We start from the raw sequence: 20524 nt of genomic DNA, 5'->3' as shown, positions 1-20524 counted from the left end.
ATTCGCCGTCACCGATCTCTGAGGCCGAATTTGGGAAACTTCGACATCTCACGTTGCACGGACACTCTTATCACGCATCACAGGGTTGAAACAAAGCGGCGCTGCGCCCTCGCACTCGAACCGGCACCTGCGGCACTGGGGACATTCGGTTCATACAGAAAAGGCAGTGGGCGCGTCTTTGGAAGCAGCGCTGCCGCTTGCGGTCAACATGTTCCTGCCCCTGATTTGACCGTCTCTCCCTGATTCCTAGCGCGACTTCGACTCGTCGGAGATGAACGGCGGCCAACGATGATTCTCGACCCTCTTCTGCCCGTCGCCCCGGCGAGGGTCAGAGCATTGGTCCTGCCCATCGGCCACATCAAACACGAGCGCTTCACCGCCTTCGTCGACCGCCTCAATGCCGAGAGTGTCGTCTTCCTCCGCGATGTCAGCCCCGATGGCCGTCCACACAGGAGTAAGGGGTCCGTCGTAAGCCGCCCTCGACGCCTTTGCTGACCGTCCAATATGTAGACATGTTCTCGCCCCTCGCATTCCCGGACGGCGCCATGTTCTACGACCTCATGACGCATCATCCGCCGCCGTCGCACCTCTCCCTCTCGCCGTTCGATCTCTTCCGCGAGCCTCTCGCCGTAATCGCCGTGGCGGACGGAGCTGAACTGCCCAACGTTGTCTTTAGCAAGAGGCACTCAAGTGGCAAGACTGTCGAGGAAGCAAACATCCGGACACTGTACCAGGACCTGGAGGATCTGAGAGATCGGTACCCCAAGGTTCTGGCCCACCAGGTGTTAATATTCGACTACCAACCGGCCAATGAAGAGCCCGTGCCGATACCCGAGGGCATCATTACCATCCCCCCTCCCGAACAGCTCAAGCGAACCACGATGAAGACGGTCATGTGCGACATCTCCGCCCTGATCCTGGCCGAGATGACCACTCTGGCCAAGTCCTACGAGGGTATGTCTTTCATAGACTCTCCAGGACAGTCTTCAGCCCGTCAGCACGGCGCCGAAGAGACTGCCGCCTTCTCTAGGCGAAACTCGCAGTTCTCGTTGCCCGTGAACCGGTCGAGTTCTACAAGTGGATTACCGGACAGGGGCCACCACGCGCGCATGTCCATGCCGCCCGTAGTCAACTCAAAGGGGCAACCGTTTACCTCGACTAGTTCCAGCTCCACTCCACTTCGGCCCTCAACACCTCTCAGCAGCAACAAGCCTCTCCCATCGCCGCCCTCCACCTTCGATAGCATCATTGGGCCCATGGAAGCCCCAACGAGCCCCGAACAGAGCGGCCATTCAAGACCGGATGTGGTTGACGGGTTTAGAACGCAAAGCCAAGACCGCGTCTCGGTTCAAGGCTTTGGCTCCGGCGGTCTCAACGACCGGTGGCGGAGCAAGGGAAGGTGCCGGGTCCAGGTCGTAGTTGGATCGCTCTATCTCCAGGCTGGCCTGTGGAGCAACGCGCTCAAGGAGCTCGCCGATGCAGCAACTGTGGCAAAGTCGATTAATGACCATCTCTGGCACGGGAAAGCCCTAGAGCTGGCCCTCGTCTGCCTCTTGCTGCTGGGCTGGGCAGGTATCGAGTTTCAGGTCCCCACCGTGATGCTTCCGCCGCACGACAAGAGTTCGAGCATCGCTACTGCGATCCAGGAAGCCGAAGCGCGAGATTCAAACCAACCTCGATGGCTGCGGAACCTCCAGGTGCACATGCCGGAATTGCTCGATCGCATCACCGGCCTCTACTCGAGAATATCGGCCGAGCACTTACCCCCTCTGCCCTTTTCCGAGACCATCATCAGGTTCTGTAGGATGCAGGCCGCCATACACACCGCCAATGGTAGGCTCTGTCCCGAGTCTTTGGACATGATTGTCTTTGGTCGTCCACCAAAGACACCACTTACCACGTCGCCTCGCTTCAACATCCAGCCTACCCGGACGCAGATCGTCACGACGCTGTTCAGAGCGTTTCCGGCATCCTCCTCCGAGCTCCTTACCACCATCGACCGAGTCGTCATCCTCAGCGGGATAGCGTCGCTGCTGGGGCATCTCGGCTTTCAGAGGAAGAAGGCCATGGTTATTAGGGAAGTGGTCTCGGTCCTCGTGGGCGGCTTAGTCGAGGCCCGCACGAGAGGCGCGGCTGATGTTGGCATCCATCCGGCTGCGGGGCTGGCCGGACTCAACGGCGCCAGTGCTCGGGAAGGGGCCGGTGGTGCTTTGGAACTTGCCGAGGGAGACATCGAGCACGGCATCGGGCCCTTCCTGGGGCTGTTGCTCAAGACGTACGGAGTCGTTACCGGCAACGCGACAGGGAAACCGGAAGACGACTGTGATGAGGCCGTCATGACGCGGATCCAGAAGCAGTCCGCCGCAAGGTTCTTTGGTATGCAAGGGGTCAAACTCGACATCCTCCGGGCCTGCATCAACTTCTCAGAGGCTTTGCCGGACTTTGCAGGAGTATTGAAATACTCGAGCGACCTGCTTCGCACGGCTGGCAGCGGCATTGCCCCTGGCCCGCGAAGGGAAAATGCCTACCCTTCCATCACGAGGGAGGAGCAGGCCCGCCTGGTCAGCAACATCCTGAAGACATCGAATCTGTCTCTCCGCTTGGGAATGGGACCCTTGACGGCCGAGTACTGGGATGAGTTCCTCGTCCGAGGCATCACGCTGGAGGCGCTACCGCCGACGAGGACGCCCGTTCATCATGCCAAGACGGTTCTTCCGGGAATAACGACAGCCAGGAGTTCCCAAGATGTTGACCCCTTTATTTACAACCCCTTTTTGAAGCGGCCCGACACAGCGACGGTCGACCGCACACTGGTAGCCGGCGAACCGGCGAACTTTAGACTGACTCTCCAGAACCCGTACGAGATCGAAGTCGAGCTGGAGAGTATCCGGCTTGACACGGACGGGGTTGAATTTGAATCCGCGGTGGAGGCTACCGTCATTGGGCCCTACCGGACGCAGATCATGAGGATCTCGGGGACGCCAAAAGGTGCAGGCACAGTCAAGGTCACGGGCGCCATGGTCAAGGTGCGGGGGTGCCGGGAGAGAAGGTTCCCTATCTTCGCGGATCCCTGGGCACCTGAGGATGAGGTCAGGATCAAGGCGATCGGGCTGGGCGCACTCGATGTAAATGCTGCGGCTGTGTCACCAGCTATCCAGCGTCTAAAGCCGGAACACATCGAGCTCAACGTCATTGCCCCGCAGCCTGTCGTGGTCGTGAAGTCGTCGACGCTTCCCCAGTCGTCCGTCATGATCCTGGAGGGGGAGCGGCAATGCTTCTCGGTCACGCTACAGAACCTCTCTCCCACAACACCCGTGGATTTCTTGCTCTTCTCCTTCAAAGACTCGACCCAGGAGCCCTTACAGTTGGCGCTGAACAACCGCGATGCAACGGCTTCCGAACTCTACGAGTACGAGCTCGTGCTTGCTAAGAAACACCCGCTTCGGCTGCGGAACCGTGATAATAGCAAGCGGTTTATTCCTCCAGGTGGAACGGCTACCTTTGACTTCGAGATCCTTGGGAGACCGGGTCTTACGCACGGGCTCATCCAGGTGGACTACGCGCACCTTGGTATGCCGCACGATGAGGTGGCTGAGAAGTTCTACACGCGCCAAGTGTCGATGGAACTCACCGTCACTGTCAACGCCAGCGTCGAGATCACGCGGGTGGATGTGCTCCCGCTCACCAGCAGCATCCCTGCGCCACTGTGGTCCCGCGTCACCCGCCATCAGACAGATCCGTCGTCTGAACTCACACCAGACACTCACTGCCTTTTGCTCCTCGACCTCCGTAATTCCTGGCCAAGCCAAATGGCCATTACCCTCACGTCTTCCGACGGTGCGCAAGTCGAGGAGCAAATCCTGCCTGGCAACACCTCCCGGCTCGTCCTTCCCATCAGGCGCGTCTACCTCGAAGACCCACACGCCTTCATACCGGCCCTCAACCCAGCCCGCCAGCGCCAGTTCGTCGTCAGCACCAAGATCTCGCCGGAGGTTGAGCGCGCCAGCCGCGAAGCCTTCTGGTACCGCGAGAAGGTCCTCGACACGCTGAGCGCCACATGGCGTACCGCCCCCTCCGGCAACCACCACCACCGGCGATCCGGCGAGATCGAGGTGCGCGCCGTACGGCTCACTGCCCGCATGATCGAAGCCATCAAGATCGACGATGTCGACATCGACCTCGCCGTGGTGGACCCGGCCACAGGCGAGGCCCTGAGCAGTGGCGGCAATGACTCGGGCCGATACCTGGTCGCCGTTGACGAGTTCCTCCAGTTGCGCGTGCGCGTGACCAACCGCTCCGCGCGCCCCGTCTACCCCCTGCTCCGGCTCACGCCGGCGCTGTGCCACCGGCCGTTCAACGTGTCTCTCGACTTCACGCGCAAGATGGCCAAGTTCGCGTGGAACGGCAACCTGCAGCAGGCGCTACCCCTGCTGCCCGGGAACGGCGGCACGGAGGAGGTGGCCATGGGCATCACGGCGCTGTGCAGGGGCGAGTTTGAGATTGCGGCGAGCGTGGAGGAGACCAGGTTATGGGTCGATCCGGACGAGCGGGCGAGGGAGGAGAGGGAGAAGGAGGAGGAGGCCAGGCGTAAGGGCGGCAAGTCCGAGGCCGAGGCGCAGGTTATGATCTTGGGTGCCGCGCTCGGCAAGAGGGAGCGCAGGGTGTGGCATGCCAGGCGGCCTTGTCGGTTGGTTGTTAGAGATCGGGTGGGCTAGAGAGAGGACGGGGTTTAGGGTTTGTATGGATGGGAGAGGGGCGAGTGTGTTTGAATGAGTATAATTCATGCATTGGTTGGGGTTGGTTGGATAATGCATCCGACGGGACTGCCTTGAATTACAATGCTCATTGAGTGATGTTATTCCACAGCTCGGCCCCTGTTTGTTTCATCCGGTGTTGAATCAGGTAGGTAAACTATGTTGAGTACTATGGGGAGAGGAACGTTAGGTCCGGGGTTAGGGTTGTCTATGAGGACGGCAAAGACCGGCTTATGCTTTTTGCTCTTTTACACAGTAGATGAAAAGGCTCGACAACCTATTGCCACTTCTCTCTCATATCATGATTCTGGCCATTGGTCATTCAATATGCGAACTCTATGACACTCATTTGCGTACCGGCTGCTAATATGCTTACTCCTCCCCAGTAATTTCATCGGACCGCATTATTGTTCTGGGTTGACAGGAGTTTGTTGAATTGTTCCTGGTGGTATGAGACAATTCGGTATTGTTGCATCAGACTTCAGTTACCAACCCGAGCAACGTAATCGGACAACGAGCGCCCAAGAGAGCGTGCTAAGTCAGGGGCGCACTGCGGAAAGGCGATATAAGCAAAGCGGGAGGGGGGGGGGGGAGAGAACAAGAAAACACAATGCGCCGGCCCCGCATCCTCTTCCTGGACGCCCACGACTCCTTCTCCAACAACATCACTTCCCTCCTGACCACCCTCCTGGAAGCCGACGTGTCTGTCCTCGCCATCGACGATCCCCTCCTCCTTGACGACCATGACACAGTTGCCTCCTCTTCCTCTTCTTCTTCTCCTGCCCCGCCATCTCGAGAAGAGAGATTCGTCGCCGAGCTAAGGCGGTACGACGCGCTCGTGTGCGGCCCGGGGCCCGGCCACCCGGACAACGGCGCCGATGTCGGGCTCATGGGGTGCGTGTGGCGGCTCGCAGAGAGCGAGATGCTGCCCGTTCTCGGCGTGTGTCTCGGGTTCCAGAGCTTGGTGAGCGCGCACGGCGGGCGGGTGGGCAGGCTGCGCAGGGGTTTGCATGGTATGGTCAGGGAGATTGTTCATCGCGGAGATCATCAGGATGGGCGCGCGATTGGGGATATCTTCCGCGGGGTTGGGCGGTTCAGGGCGACGCTTTATCACAGTTTGTGCGGGGATATTGGGCAGAATGGTGGTGGTGGTGGTGGTGTTGTTGGCCAGGAGGAGTGGGAGGCGGCGAGGTGGAGGGCATTCGATGGGTGTCCGGATCTGCTGCCGCTTGCTTGGGCGGAGGAGGAGAGAGAGGACGGGAGGAAGGAGAGGATCCTCATGGCGGTCAAGCACAGGACGAAGCCGTTCTGGGGCGTTCAGTACCATCCGGAATCCGTGTGCACCGAGGAGGAGGGGAACAAGGTCGTTTTGAACTGGTTCCGCGAGGCACAGAGGTGGAATGAGTCGAGGGAGAGGACAGCTGTGACCGATGGGCACGGATGGGCAAGAGCGGCCACGAAAGCGAGCTTGCTCTCCCAGCAGCGTGTTGGAAGCGGGCATGACGGCGGTACGGAATGGTTGTGGGAGTATGCCGACGCTCTGAACCCTGTGCTGCGGTCTCAGACGGTGCCGCTGCGGCCTGGATTGGAGGTTCCAGACATCGTTGAGGCGATCGGTCTTAACTGCTCCGAGCAGATCATCCTCGACTCGTCCAATGCGGCATCGGAGACCTCCAGGGCTGATGTCCGTGGGCGGTATAGCATCATTGCGGTCTGCCTGGACGAGGCCACGCGTATCGAGTACCACGTTGGCGATGCCTACGCCACCATCTCGGTTCGGGCTGTCGGAGGCTCGGCCGTAGTCCCAGAGCAGGTGTCGCTTGCACGGTACGGCAGCATCTGGGGTCTGCTTGCCCATTTCCACGAAGCAAGGCGTATGCCCGTTGCGGAATCATCGTCCACTCCATTCATCGGCGGCTTCATGGGTTACATCACCTACGAACAAGGCCTGAGCGACATTGGCGTTCCCATAGAGCAGCCGCGTGCGCACCGCCGGCCCGATGTCTTTCTGGCTTGGGTGCACAAGAGCATTGTCGTGGACCATGAGCTGGGACTGATCCACGTCCAACACCTCAGCGCGAGGCGCGGGGATAAACGAGAAAACTGGGTGGGAAAGACAGCGGACAAGCTCCGGAGTCTGCACCGCCCTCGACGCCGGCCATCCTCCAACTCCCCGGAAAAGACGCGGCGTCCCTCAATGAGCGCATCGGTGCAGCCGCCCCAAACGAAAGAATACGAAGCCAAGGTCAAAACCTGCCAAGAGTACATTGCCGCCGGCGAGTCCTACGAGCTCTGCTTGACCGATCAGACCACCCTCACGCGGCCGCTGGGCGAGGAAGCACCCCACCTGAATCCTGTCTCCGTCCCTCACCCACGCAAAACACAACACCAGCAGCAGCAGCAGCAACAACAACGAGAACAGCTACGCCGCGCCTCACCGTCCTGGACGCTCTTCAAGCGCCTCCGCAAACACCAGCCTGCGCCATTCGCCTCCTACCTCCGCATCGGTTCGGCGACGCTGGTCAGCGCCTCGCCCGAGCGCTTCCTCACCTACGACCACGCCGGGCTCTGCTCGATGCGGCCGATGAAGGGGACAGTGCGCAAGTCGGAGGCGGTCCCGACGCTGGCCGAGGCCGAGCGCATCCTGCACGTGCCCAAAGAGGAGGCTGAGAACCTCATGATCGTCGATCTGGTGCGGCACGACCTGCACGGCGTGTGCGGTGCGGGCAACGTCACCGTCCCCAAGCTGTTGGCCGTCGAGGAGTACCAGAGCGTGTTCCAGATGATTACCGTCGTGGAGGGGCAGTTGCCCTCGTCACCACCCCGGGGCGGGAATGAAAAGGGGAAGTACACGGGGCTGGACGTGCTGGCTGCGAGCCTGCCGCCGGGTAGCATGACGGGCGCGCCGAAGAAGAGGAGCTGCGAGATCCTGCGGGAGATCGAGGGCCACAAGGAGCGGGGCCTGTACTCGGGCGTGGTCGGCTACATGTGCGCGACGGGGCGGGGCGACTGGAGCGTCACGATCCGGAGTCTATTCCGGTATGATGATGAGCAGGTTGTGGTGAATGGGGAGGACGGGCGACCCAAGAAGCATGAGGTGTGGCGCATTGGGGCCGGAGGGGCCGTTACCATCTTGAGTACCCCTGAGGGCGAGAGGGAGGAGATGTTTACGAAGCTTGCCGGGCCGCTGCGCGTGTTTGGTGAGGAGGCGTGTCGGTGATAAAGAGTTGCTCTAAGGGGAACTTAAGAGTTAGAGTGGGACCTCTCATCAGGATCTGGAAATTGCATAGAGAGGATGGAAACGGGATACTCAACGTATCTTCTTGGTGCGTTACAGTAATATTGGGAATGAGGGCGTTTTGTCACTCATAGACAGGTTTGGGCTCAACGCCGGCATTGGAAATACAAGGCTTTAACGCGTTGTAATGTGGATGGTTTGGGAAGAATAGATAAGCTCGAAAAGAGGACCAGGTGCAATATGACGCTCAGCCTTTACACCTCCCTGGCCTCCTGGTCCCATTGAGGAATAGTGTCTGCAAAGAGGCTGTCCTAACCCGCCCGTGATGTGTCAAATGGAGCGCCGCGTTGTACAGCCCATATAGAGAGAAATATGCCGCCCAGGAGAACTCGCTCTTCAAATCCGGTCCCATCATCATGCCATAATACCCTAGAGAACCCTCTTCAACCGACCCTTTAACTCGGCCCCTTTCAAAACTCCTGCTCTTCTTGGAAGAACATAGCAAAGCTGATGATCGTCCCGTAGATCAACAGGCCCCCGATGACAGACATGATCATAGCCGGGATAGAAATGAGGTTCGAGTGCGCGAGGATGACGGGCAACGCTGCATTTCATTTATTCATTTCATTCGTCAGTCCACTGTTCGCATCATGCCACGCGTGATCCAACAATAACCGTCTTCCGTATGCCGGGAAACGTACCGATGCCCATAACCACCAAAAACCCCGTGCAGAACCGGCCCAGGTCAAGCACCGCCGCGCCCGAGCTCTCGACAAAGTCGTCCGGGTTCGCGCAGTGGCTACATATCCAGTTGGGCACGGGCGCCAGCACGTAGGTCGCCACGACCAGCAGTGGGTAGTAGGCGTGCCATAGCGCGCACGAGAGGATGACCAAGAGGAAGCCGACGGCCAGCACGAACGAGAGCGCGATTATCGTTTTAAGGCCTGCTGTCGGCATTTTTGGGCTTTTGCTTGTTGTCCTATCTCGATACTCGACACCGGCTTGTTGGCTTTCCAGCTTGCGTCGTCCGGATGCAAGTCGATACGGGGAAAGGTGTGTGAGTGTGTGTGTGTGTGTCCTAAGTTCGTAAGCCTCGAGGTAGAGTAGCGCTGCCTTGAGCGGCTTCGGTTGGTGGGTATCAAAGAGTCGATCTGTCTTTGGAAGTCCCTGTCATTAGAGTAGTCCCAAGGGTTCGTGAGTATGAAGCGATCGTGAAGCAGCAATTGTGGGTTGTCGGCTTGATATCATGGATCGGATGTTGGCGGCTGGCGATGCTGGCGATGACGGCGGAGCTGCAAACCAGGCCCGGTGGTAGCCTTGGTGGGTTTCCGAGCTGAGGCCTAGTAGTAGCACGCTAACCACTTCAGTATTAGCTGTTCTTAATCTTTATGCACATAGGCGAGGTTTTACAATATCGGGTCCAAGGGACGTTGTCTGGGCTTGGCACTTGCAGGGCGACGCAGCTTGGAGCTGCCTAGCACTCACGGCGAAACCAAGCTCCATCCAAAGGACCGCGATCCCCCCTCTACATCCCGCAAACAATTTGTATTGTGAGACGGTCTGCGTTTCTCAACGGATACCACGATAGCGAACGATTCAGTGTCTGCCAATTTGAAGTGCAGCGACCGGCACCATGTTCAGAAACAACTACGACAACGACTCCGTCACATTGTAAGCTGCAGTCTGATCCCCGCCATCTGAGTCTTGGGCTGCTATTCTCGACCTCCGCTAACCACCCTCCCAGCTCCCCGCAAGGGCGGATATTCCAAGTCGAGTATGCAGCAGAGGCAGTCAAGCAAGGATCAGTGGTCGTAGGGATCGCGAGCAAGACACATGCCGTGCTGGTAGCAATCAAGGTTCGCGGTCACTTCTCTCCTGGGGCCCCTTCCACGACGATCATTCCCCCCCATCTAACAGCTGTCCTCCTCCAGCGCAACGCCGAAGAACTCTCATCCTACCAAAAGAAGCTCTTCCCCATCGACGAGCATGTCGGCATCGCCATCGCGGGGCTCACGTCGGACGCGCGGGTGCTCTCCAACTTCATGAAGCAGCAGTGCCTGGGCCATCGGCTCACGTACGGGCGCAACATGCCGGTGCGGACGCTGGTCGACATGATCGGCTCCAAGGCGCAGGTCAACACACAGCACTACGGCAAGCGGCCCTACGGCGTCGGCCTGCTGGTGGCGGGCGTCGACGAGCAGGGCCCGCACTTGTTCGAGTTCCAGCCGAGCGGCATGACCGAGGAAATGGTGGCGTTCGCGATCGGCGCCCGATCCCAGATGGCGCGCACCTACCTGGAGAAGAACATCGACAAGTTTGCCGACTGCGACCGCGAGGAGCTGATCCGCCACGGCCTGCGCGCCCTCAAGGAGAGCCTGGTACAGGACCGCGAGCTGACGGTGGACAACACGAGCGTTGGTGTCTCGGGCATCGTGAAGGCGGACGACGGCAGCATCAAGATCGAGCCCTTCCGGGTGTACGATGGCCAAGAGGTGGTGGCGTGGATAGAGAGCGTGGCGGATGACAAAGAGGGCGGTGCGGAGGGAGGGGCGGCCGCGGCCGAGGGTGAGAGCATGGAAGTCGATTCATAAGCGGACAGACAGACTGCGATGGCGTGAATATAGCGCCTGCGCAGAGGACTATGTTCCCGTGCCGAAGCCATGTACGACACGTTTTAGAGCCGTGGTGCCGAATTATCGGGTTCCGCGGTTCGCTGGGCTGGCTAGAGCCGAAAGGTCTAAAATTGAACCGGGAGTGAGAGCCAAGGATGGTATCACTTTCGGCTCTGTCTAATTGGCAAGGCGAAGAGCCCGTTAAGCTGGTCTAAGTCTACTCTTTGCCCCAGGACAGCTTGAATACTGCCTCTGACACCTTGTAATTCCTGAGCGCCTCGATGGCCTCCTCGGCGGTCTTCGCCTCGACCAGGATGCGCGTGTTGTCCCCGTGGATGAACCCCTCTTCCGCGCTCTTACGGATCCACGACAGGATCCCGTCGTAGAAGCCATTGATATTGAGCACGCAGATGCCCTTGCTGTGAATGCCCAGCTGGTTCCACGTGGCCGTCTCAAACAACTCCTCGAGGGTGCCGTAACCACCGCTCAGCGCGATGAAGCCGCTGCCGGGGCCGCCCTCGAGCACCTCCTGGGCCATCATGCGCTTCCGCGTGTGCATGTCCTTGACAAGAGTCGTCCGCCCAAACACGGCCTCTTCCGGCACCGCCAGGTGCTCGCCCGTGGCCCCGTCCAGCTGCTTCGACGTGTAGGTCGGATCCCGCTCGTACCGCACCAGCGCCTCGGGGATGATGCCATGCACCGAGTCTGGCCCAGAGAGTGCGACCAGCGTCTTTGCGATTTCGCCCATGAGCCCGACTGTGCCGCCCCCGTAGACTGGATAGCAAGGTACGTGTTAGGCTCCGCGATGATGGCGTGATTTACAACGCTGCGTTGCGTGACTCACCCAGCGCGATGTTGTTTGCGGCCATGACCCTGGCCAGGGCGCGGGCGGTTTCTACATGTTCGGGCTTGTTTCCCGCAGAAGAACCGCAGTAGACACAGATCTTCGTCCGCTTGGGCGTGGCGCTGGCGGGGGTCCATGTGCGCGACGCCGCCGGGAACGGGGAGGCGCCGCCGGATTCCATTATGCTCGCAGAGAACTGGGAGAAAGGAGGCCACTGGGGATACCGGGTCCGAGATATTTGTGCTTCCCGCCCTGGTATGACAGAGATGTGAAATTTATACTCGACTTGTGTCGACTCACTGGCCAAGTCACTTGGTGAGAGGCAGGGCAGTGCCACGTATGTCTCTCTCGGTGGTCGAAGATCAGTCACGGACACCAGGGACGGGTCGGACAAGATGCCTTGTGGGAGTTTCAGATCGAATGGGGGGCGCGGCCAACCGACGGTGAATGGAGTAAGGCCGAGAAAAGCATACTAAGTTCCTGGTTGGCATGGGAAGGTAGGCTCTGCCTTATATACAAACATCCGCCGGGCGCTAACCCGCCGGTTCCTGTTGCTCCATCACTGATTGCGGTTGCCTTCTTTACTCAGCTCACCGTGGATCCAGGTCTTGATGGCGGGGCTAATAGTATCCATTGACATTAGGGTTCGGTAATGTAATTGACAAATTCCGAAATACAACCCAAATTTGGAAATGTGACATTACCGAGAGACCATTGAATTTCCATTACAGCCTTTATAGGTGGGTCTACATAGATATAGAAGATCTTCCATTGGCTAACCTATCTAGCCCCCTATATAGAATGGTATAAACTATATCCGTAATAGATTTATAGTGCTTTAGTGATTTTATTAGTGGCGGTAAAGTTCTGGTGTGTTGTTACGGTGTGACATTTTAGGAGAGTTGGCTGAGCGCCCGAAAAAGGGTAGAAAACGAGGGGCGTGAAGGGCTAAGACAACCGTAACCCGGGGCTCATACCGCCTGTCCATTATGGAAGGTGAAATCTTGGCGGAAATGTCGTAAACAGGCCTTTTCAGAAAATACGTCTTTCCAACAAAATGAGGAAATTACCGAACCCTATTTGACATAATGCAGTGGCTCCAACTCAGCAGCCCAACCCGGCGTGCTGCTCAGGAGCCGGCGAGAGGTTCTTGGTTGGGCAGCCCCTGGTCATTGGACTCGGACAGGTACAATGCTCGACTGTGGTAACGTTATCCCCGCCCGAAGAATGGGGTCTCAGATGCTCAGGCCAGCTGGCTGTGTTGCAGGGCGCCGTGATGTATTGTACTTGTACATACCCACGCCCTGTCCAAAATTACGGTTACAGATCTAGGCCAAACCGTATCGTAAAGGAGCTTACAGACGAGGGTTGGAACCATAACACCGTCATTCATAAGCTTTCTGATAACGGTGAGGGACGGACAATGATTGTGGGCGGCCATGGAATCATATTGACACTGTTGCTATAGATACGCGAACTCGTCGATACCATAAACCGAACCGCGTTTACGACCCTAGCGAAACCGCTCGTGAGGGTATCTCAAACCAGCTCTCGGCCACTCTCAAGTCGGACTTCTTGATCTCGGCCGGCTTTCAATTCCAATATGGAAGCTCGTACAACGAATTCAGCGTGAACCCGACCCTCGACCACTACCGTAGCAAGCTCGCAGCGTTTAAACGACGACGGCGAGTGCGATGCCAAGAAGGTGAATGAGGAGCGGGATATCAGGCGAGATCTAAGGGGTAAGTCTCATTCCATTTCATTTAGATGAGTTGAGTTGGTTGCTAATATATGTTGCCACTAGTGAGGACTGCGCTTGAGCCAATCTCCTACATCAGGCAAACCAGTTTCTTCAGTTTCCTCCAGGACAACACGCTGGCCACAAGGGAGCACTCATTGCGGCACTCATCAGGAAAGAAGTAGCCGGCGACCTCGCACCGTCATGCCTGTCGTGGTGAGACCATAAGACCTCGTAAAACCTTAAAGATGGTCCCTGGCACCACCCGCGGGTGAATGCCATCAAGGGAACGGGTGGAGGCCGGCGATACGAGGGCGTGACGTAGTGCAGCGACCTTAGCCACCCGACATGGCCGTCATCTGCCAACGTACTACGAACATCGGCCTCCACCTAAGCACTGGCAACCACAGCCCCTCTTCGACCCGGGGCGCCAGGGCCATTTCCACACCTCTTAGCCATACTCAGTCCATTGAGGAAGGATGCGGGCCTTGGAGAACAGAATCTACGGCAACCGCAAGGTTTACAGTCGGGGCCTGCGCTCTACGCCCTCGTGTTTACGAGCTCCTGATCAAGTATGCGTCTCGCGTTGGTAAGCGGGAGCAACGCAATCATCGACACACTGGTGCTTGCAAAGGATCTGGATTCGCCAAACGGGGAGCGCCTATGACTCGGAGTAATACACGTGGGTGTCCGGCCGGCGATGTCAGGCACAGGGAGGCCTGGGCGCACTGTTGGGGTAGGTTCTAAGAGTCGGGGGCATGTTCTGAGTGATGCAAGCCATCGCTAGGTAGCGTAGCCAAGGTCGCAATGGTTGATGAGCATTCGCGTTCAGATAACTACCAACTAGGTCGAAGAAAAGGAATGCTGACCTATGTCAAGCATCATAAGCGAGTGGTCCGAACGCCTTGGTAAATAGTGTACGTGGTCCAAGCGCGTCGTCAAGCGGGTGATCACATGCTCTCGGAAAGAATAACGGTAAGCATACATGTGCGGAATACTTGTATAATACAATATACAATGGTACGGATACATAGACATCATGGATGGGTTGCAGTGCCCCACTTGGTCATCCAGCTCACCATCGCGCTTTCGGGTTTCTCTGTCCTTTCGCCTCTGCTGCAACCTCAGCCCCAAACACATGGTTCTCGTTCACCCAAAGTCGGGCGACGCCAGAACTGCATAGACCAACCGGCTAAGGAACGATTGGTTTACTGGCAAGCCGTCAAAATGCCTGAGCACGATGGACAGGCGGGCGGTCAGCCCGCACAACAGGAGCGGCAAGGAGTATGTTGAACGGTGCATCGAGACTCAGGAGCTGCCAATTGAGCTGACACTTGCGCAGAATTCCATGTTCCGAACACTCATCCAAGGTGTTGCCATGTATATGGCCATGCAGTTTGTCATGAAGCAGTTCATGGGCGGCCCGAAAACAGCAACAGTCCGCGACGCCAGTGGAAACACTGTCCAGGTTGTGGGGCCCGGTCAAATACCGCGCTATAGCGAACGGCCGACGCATCTGGACGAGGGCGCCGCTTATAACCAGATACCACAACTGGTTGCGCCGATTTGGCCCGACAACAGCGTAGTCGATGTCATTGTCACGGTCTCGCCCAGCTTCGCCCCTAGTCCCATCAAGGATCTTCCTAAGGATGCAATCGTGTTTGAGGAGAAGCAGTTCCGGATTGGCAACTGGACCGAGAAGCGTGTCGCAGAGGGAACTGTCTACTTTCCCACGCCTGTTCAGCATAATGGAACGCTTTGGGGTCATTTCTATGTCGGGCTCTCAGGAGCCCCACTGGACCCAACCCAGCCAGGCTACGACCCGGGTTCGGCTTACCACTTCGTCTACCCGCTTACCCAGTACATTCCGAAGAGAAAGGAGGCAAAGACGAGGAATCTTCTAAGCGATGCAACCGAGGTCGCCGAGGAAGCGGCGGAGGAAGAACCCGCGCAGCCTGGACCGGTCATTGCCAACTACTATCACCCGAACGTGTCGCTCTCTTTCATCCCCAACTCGGGGGTCATTCCCTTTCCACAAGCGCACCCTGCAGTTCGCCAGTTCATACGCCTCGAGGCAACGGGTGCACGTGACGGAACTGGCCAGAACTCATGGTACTATCCGATCCTCTTCGTGAACACATTCTGGCAGCTCAAGTCCCAGATGACCCTGCTCAACGACACGGTCAAGAGCATGCCCATCCGGTTTGACCTCAACAACCTGGCCGACTGGAAGTTCAAGACTATGGCATCCATCGATCTGAGTAGCAAGGAAACGGCCCGCCAGGCCGCCTACGGAAACCCCTTGCCGGGCGGTGGCGACGGAAGCGAGATTGAAATGATCAAGGAGATCTTCATTGATACGAACCCGATTCTCCTCGGCGTCACCATTGTCGTCAGCATTGCGCACATGATCCTCGAAACGCTGGCGTTCGGTTCCGACATTGCACACTACCGCAAAAAGAAGGACAATGTGGGCATCTCTGTGCGGTCGATCCTTGCCAACGTTTTCATGCAGACAATCATTTTCCTCTACCTAGTGGACCAGTCTCAAAACACCAGCTGGATGATATTGGGCTCGCAGGCCATCGGCATAATTATCGAGCTCTGGAAGGTCACCACGGTGGTTAATGTTCGGATGCGCCCCGCGCCGGGGTCCCTGATACCATATCGGATATCGTTCGAGGATAAGCACAAGCTCAGCGAGACCGAAGAGAAGACGAAGGAGTACGACGAGATTGCCTTCAAGTACATGTACTGGGCCGGTGTTCCCCTACTCGTCGCGTACGCCGTCTACTCGCTCATCTACGAGTCACACAAATCATGGTACTCGTACATCATCACGACTCTGGTCGGCTCCGTGTACGCTTACGGCTTCTTGATGATGGTGCCATCGCTCTACATCAACTATCGGCTCAAGAGCGTGGCGCACATGCCGGCGAAGGCCATGATGTACAAGTTCCTCAACACCTTCATCGACGACCTGTTTGCCTTCACCATCAAGATGCCCATTCTCCACCGCCTGGCCACGTTCAGAGACGACATCATCTTCTTTGTGTACCTGTACCAGCGGTGGGCGTACAAGGTTGACTATACTCGCGTCAACGAGTTTGGCCAGGGCGGCGAGGATGAGGTGGAGGAGAAGAAAGAGGCAGACAAAAGCTCACCTGCAGCCGCTGCAGGCACCACTGCCATGGCTACGGGTGCCGATGCGCCCAAGGCGACCAAGAGGAAGTAGTCTAGGGCTGGAGGATGCTACTCGTAATAGACCTGTTTGAACACTGACAGATGAGATAGAGTGCATAATGAAAATTGGCCGTATCAGGCCTCAGACTGTTGGTCCCTCTCCGCAAAAAAAAAAAAAAAAAAAAATGTAAGGATGAACGCTCCAATCTATCATCCAGCTCCGGAAGCCGAACCGAAGTTGCACAGCGACCCGACACCCCGGCAGATCCCAGCCGCTTTGAACCTTTTAGCCCGGTAGGGCTGAGCGGCACGGCAGCCAGCGTGGAGAATGCACATTGCACGATGCCATTGGGCAAAGGGGGCCTCTTTCCAGACAACAGCCCTTGCATTCTGCAAATGCCCGAGTAAGACATCTGTCCGGCCCGGATTCATGGAATCGAGACCGGCTCGATGAATACCAGTCAGTTGAGGTTGACCAACTGAGGTGATTCCTGCGCAGTTAACGCCGTTTACAGTACATTACGGTACAGTACAAATGTAACTCCCCACAATCTGGTAGCGCCAGTTGCCTTGGAGTCCTTCCAGCTGGGGCAAGCAGCCCGCAGAGACCTTACTGTAGGTAGTCCTACTAGGTACCAGTAGTACCGTACCTTTCCTTCCAAGTGGCCACTTCGTCCCGGGTTAAGCAAAGTGAGTTGTTAGGTACGCGACTAACCCATAGAAGACGCTCGCCCTGAGGGAAAGACATGTTCGTCCTTCAATTTACTAGCGAATAATCGCCCGGTCTCGGAGCGTTCATCGACCGCTGAGATCTGCCTTTGGATTTCTACAATCTTACTCGGTATCTTGGCGACCCGAGGCCGCCAATGCTACCCCTGTCCGGGCTCCTGCGACTTAGATCAACCGCCAGTGTTGGGCCCATAAGTTGACATCAATCCCCGGAGTTCCAGCTCCAACCTAACAGCGCACTTTTTCTGCAGCGATCCAGACCAGAAACAGATTGTTTCCCAATGAAAGCCCCAGTCACATGTAGAGAACTGTTCTAGGTTGCGGTGCCGAACAACTACATACGTATCACCCTAGGGAGAAGAGCGAATCCAGCAGGGTCCACAGTTCGACAGCCAGGTTGGATCAGCCTGGGCTCAAATAAGTCAAGCAGGCACACAATAAGGCGAGAATCTAGGTTAAGAAAAGAGCGGGCGATGAACAGCGGCGTCGGCCGCTCGAGCCGGAGGGGCAGCCTCAGCAGCGCCAGCGTCATTGACGGCAGCATCGAGCCCCAAACTGTCGGCACCCTCCTCGCCGCCATCGCAACATGCATGACAGACTCGCTCCGCATCCTCATGTTCGCCGACAAGCGACAATGGGGTCCCGACGAGTTCGAGCAGACACGTGTGCTCGAGGAGGCGCTCGACGAAGCCAAGAAAGACTTCCAGGAGATGGGGCCGCTCGTCCACGGACAGTTCTACTATGAAAATGACCGAACCCGTACGTCTGTCTTCCTTTAACTCCCTTCCCCTTCCATCCCAGTTCTTATATCCCAACCAAAAAAATAAAACAAAAACAGCGGAATCCCTCCAAGAGCTCTCCAGCCTCCTCGCCAAATTCGAGTTCCTCGCCCAGAACTTCAAGGACTGGGCCCGCCAGGGAGGGCCTATCAACCCGGTCTGGGCGCGCGAGACAGTCCAGCTCAGACGGGAGCTGCACCGCGCCCAGTGCCGCGCCGCACGACGCATCTTCGCCACCGTGCAGGACGGCAACCGCTGCCTGGGCGCATTCCAGGTCTACCGCCAGCAGAAGCGCAACGAGGCGGGCCGGCAGCGGCGGCAGAGGGATAGGGAGGAGGAGCTGCCGTCTTGGCAGCGGGAGCAGCAGCAGCAACGGAGTAGTGATGCTCAGGCTGGCGCGGTGGAGGACGAGGAGGATCCGGTAGCAGCTCGGCAGCATGGGGTGTCATCGATGGGGGAATTGCTAGCTTCGATGAGCCCTCCTCCTCAGGAGGGGAGGAGGACCAGGAAGGGGAGCTTGGAGGAGCTGGTGCCGAACTGCAACGCTGTCGGGCGGTTCCAGCGGCTGCAAGGCGGTTCGCAGGACGCGGCGTTTGTGTGCGACTTCTGCGAGGGGTACATCGTCTGGCCGGATCTGAGCAGCATGCCGTCCGAGAGGATGCCGTTGGCCCCGACGGCGGTGTCCGGGTACCCGCACTGGCAAGCAAAGGGGATCAGTGCGGAAAGGGGCGAGGAGAAGACCGTCGTGTTCGCGCCGCTGGCGATAGCGAACCATATGCCACCGGAACCCGGGGATTGGCAGGCCGGGTTGATGTGTCCGTACTGCGAGGAGGACACATACCTCGATGAGGGGGAAGACAGTTCGGAGCTGAAGTATGTCCAGGATGAGAAGGGGTTTCCGGACTTAGAGGCGTTTCGTGCGCATCTGGAGTGGTATCACACGGCCATGCCGGTACCGCCGCTGTCGGCATTGGCATCTAAGCTGCCGGCGGCGGAGAGCTGCAGGGTCATGTAATGGCGTTCGGTTGTTTGGATTTACGGGGGATTGCTCTAGCATTAAAGCGTGGCGTTCGGGGAAAGGAGCTTTGGTGAGGTTGTGTCATGGTACTGACTGCGATCCTCTCCTTATTGCGAGCAGATATCTGTGTGAAATCCAGCAGGGAAACCCTTCCATGGGTTGGCACCACACGCCATGCACTATGGAGCCGTCTAGCATGAGATGCATACATAAAAGTCATACAGAATATACAGGACCAACGGTATACCCGCCGCTGGACTTCATGCGCCAACTCCGATGCTTGAACCAAAAACCAATCCCATACCCCCGACCGCGCCGACTCAAAAGAACCTCCACCACAGAAACACCAGTATGATCAATCCCAGAGCACCAAATGGCCCGTATTGCTTCATCAGCAAATCCCAGTTGATCTTGACCGCCGCCTTCCGATACTTCTTGCTATCGTCCCTCAGCCTGCTGCTCAGCTCCCCCATCCGCTCCAGGCTATCCCCGCGATACAGCAGATCCTCAATATTCTTGGTCATGACCTTGGTCACATCCCGCAGCTCGTCGTTTAGCTTATCCAGATTCTGCGTTGCCCGCGCGTCGCTGTACGTCGCCTTGGTCCGGCTGATGAAGGTGTCGAATTCCATGAAGGCGTACGGCCGCAGCACAGGGCTGAGGAGCTGCTGCGCCGGGTAGGTCGTCGAGAACTCGGTGGCCAGGTCGGATAGATACGTAAAGGCGAGCTTGCGCGGGTAGGCGCGGTCCGTGATGGCCATGTAGACGATGTCGGATGCGATCAGGTAGTGCAGTGTGTACGCGCCGCTCTCGATAGACGCTTGCGGCTCCGACGTCCTGCTGAGCCGCCGCAGGACCAGTTTCACTTGGCCCTTTACTTCGGAGAGGGCGAGCTCCGTCTCAGAGTCGTCTACTGAGGCGCACAGCATGAGGCCTAAGTGTGTGGGGGGTTAGTAAGGTCGTGGGAGAAGGGCCAACATCTAGGAGGCGAGGGCCTACCGTCTAGCCTCGCAATCTGTGTTGAGCGGATCATCTTGGGCTGGTTTGAGGTGTATAAGCTCAGGGTTGTTATGCGGCGCTGGGTTTCGCTGTTCGGAAAGCCGCGGTGCAAGGAACCTGGAAGCTCTGGAGGTAGCTCCCGCCTGCCGTAACGTGGCTTCTTAGACCGGCGGGTGTTAAAGTGTCGTCATCGACGGCTTCTATGTGTGGCAGCCAGCCAAGATAATTGAGCAGCTAGCAATAGATATTGATGCAAAGTGACATATGAGCCAAATCGTTTCAATTAAATCCCTACTGCAACGAGCTGACGATCCAGCGACTTGGGTAACAGGCTTCGTTATCATCACGGCTTAGGCGCATATCCTAAGGTTCGGATGAAAGAGCATGCAACAGCTACCCTTGTCTGAGTGGAGTTTGGTGACAAGGCTAGCCAATCATATTATTTTTTGATGGTTCAAGGGGGAGGGCTGCGAGGAACTCACCGTCACCCTCCAGGTTCCATAACCACGGCCACAGGCTTGTGATCTCAACGTACTAGTACTCGCAGCCACCTTGGCTTGTCCTCTTCTTCACGAGCTAGTGCTCGCCGGTGGCTCTGCCATTCCAGTTCTGCTCAGTTCCGAATAATCA

The 20524-nt window shown here is 57.6% G+C and overlaps 9 protein-coding genes across 9 annotated transcripts; 6 read left to right on the top strand and 3 right to left on the bottom strand.

The window, feature by feature from the left end:
* The first annotated feature begins 42 nt into the window (after nucleotides 1-42).
* Nucleotides 43-5025, top strand: B0T15DRAFT_500426 (TRAPP II complex). Its single transcript, XM_062867369.1, has 2 exons — nucleotides 43-454; nucleotides 511-5025. The coding sequence occupies exons 1-2, from the start codon at nucleotides 289-291 to the stop codon at nucleotides 4713-4715; spliced, it is 4371 nt and encodes a 1456-aa protein (XP_062724421.1). The 5' UTR covers nucleotides 43-288; the 3' UTR covers nucleotides 4716-5025.
* A 205-nt stretch (nucleotides 5026-5230) lies between these two features.
* B0T15DRAFT_113424 (ADC synthase) lies at nucleotides 5231-8307 on the top strand. Its single transcript, XM_062861531.1, has one exon. The coding sequence runs from the start codon at nucleotides 5365-5367 to the stop codon at nucleotides 7972-7974; it is 2610 nt and encodes an 869-aa protein (XP_062724420.1). The 5' UTR covers nucleotides 5231-5364; the 3' UTR covers nucleotides 7975-8307.
* Nucleotides 8219-9039, bottom strand: B0T15DRAFT_113429 (vacuolar protein sorting 55). The gene is made up of 2 exons (XM_062861532.1): nucleotides 8694-9039; nucleotides 8219-8596 (listed from the first exon to the last, which is right to left on the bottom strand). Exons 1-2 carry the CDS (start codon nucleotides 8947-8949, stop codon nucleotides 8463-8465), a joined length of 390 nt encoding a protein of 129 aa, XP_062724419.1. The 5' UTR covers nucleotides 8950-9039; the 3' UTR covers nucleotides 8219-8462.
* Nucleotides 9040-9625: 586 nt separating this feature from the next.
* On the top strand, nucleotides 9626-10583 carry B0T15DRAFT_491206 (nucleophile aminohydrolase; the record flags this gene model as incomplete). The annotated part of the gene is made up of 3 exons (XM_062866756.1): nucleotides 9626-9663; nucleotides 9737-9848; nucleotides 9924-10583. The coding sequence occupies 3 exons, from the start codon at nucleotides 9626-9628 to the stop codon at nucleotides 10581-10583; spliced, it is 810 nt and encodes a 269-aa protein (XP_062724418.1).
* A 119-nt stretch (nucleotides 10584-10702) lies between these two features.
* Nucleotides 10703-11736, bottom strand: B0T15DRAFT_113405 (uncharacterized protein). Its single transcript, XM_062861530.1, has 2 exons — nucleotides 11449-11736; nucleotides 10703-11378 (listed from the first exon to the last, which is right to left on the bottom strand). The coding sequence occupies exons 1-2, from the start codon at nucleotides 11627-11629 to the stop codon at nucleotides 10822-10824; spliced, it is 738 nt and encodes a 245-aa protein (XP_062724417.1). The 5' UTR covers nucleotides 11630-11736; the 3' UTR covers nucleotides 10703-10821.
* An 800-nt stretch (nucleotides 11737-12536) lies between these two features.
* On the top strand, nucleotides 12537-13371 carry B0T15DRAFT_509078 (uncharacterized protein; the record flags this gene model as incomplete). The annotated part of the gene is made up of 5 exons (XM_062867766.1): nucleotides 12537-12634; nucleotides 12775-12857; nucleotides 12917-13077; nucleotides 13118-13190; nucleotides 13253-13371. The coding sequence occupies 5 exons, from the start codon at nucleotides 12537-12539 to the stop codon at nucleotides 13369-13371; spliced, it is 534 nt and encodes a 177-aa protein (XP_062724416.1).
* Nucleotides 13372-14270: 899 nt separating this feature from the next.
* On the top strand, nucleotides 14271-16530 carry B0T15DRAFT_500422 (cleft lip and palate transmembrane protein 1-domain-containing protein). Its single transcript, XM_062867368.1, has 2 exons — nucleotides 14271-14470; nucleotides 14529-16530. Exons 1-2 carry the CDS (start codon nucleotides 14414-14416, stop codon nucleotides 16419-16421), a joined length of 1950 nt encoding a protein of 649 aa, XP_062724415.1. The 5' UTR covers nucleotides 14271-14413; the 3' UTR covers nucleotides 16422-16530.
* A 761-nt stretch (nucleotides 16531-17291) lies between these two features.
* Nucleotides 17292-19054, top strand: B0T15DRAFT_113384 (uncharacterized protein). Its single transcript, XM_062861529.1, has 2 exons — nucleotides 17292-17857; nucleotides 17937-19054. Exons 1-2 carry the CDS (start codon nucleotides 17572-17574, stop codon nucleotides 18890-18892), a joined length of 1242 nt encoding a protein of 413 aa, XP_062724414.1. The 5' UTR covers nucleotides 17292-17571; the 3' UTR covers nucleotides 18893-19054.
* A 161-nt stretch (nucleotides 19055-19215) lies between these two features.
* Nucleotides 19216-19928, bottom strand: B0T15DRAFT_391277 (Longin-like domain-containing protein; the record flags this gene model as incomplete). The annotated part of the gene is made up of 2 exons (XM_062864579.1): nucleotides 19216-19829; nucleotides 19895-19928. 2 exons carry the CDS (start codon nucleotides 19926-19928, stop codon nucleotides 19216-19218), a joined length of 648 nt encoding a protein of 215 aa, XP_062724413.1.
* Nucleotides 19929-20524: the final 596 nt, after the last annotated feature.

Source organism: Chaetomium strumarium (genome assembly GCF_033439665.1).
Source record: "Chaetomium strumarium strain CBS 333.67 chromosome Unknown B0T15scaffold_2, whole genome shotgun sequence".
Taxonomy (NCBI): Eukaryota; Fungi; Ascomycota; class Sordariomycetes; order Sordariales; family Chaetomiaceae; genus Chaetomium; species Chaetomium strumarium.
Note: the sequence above shows the minus strand (reverse complement) of the source record. Positions and strands in the feature narration are given on the sequence as shown.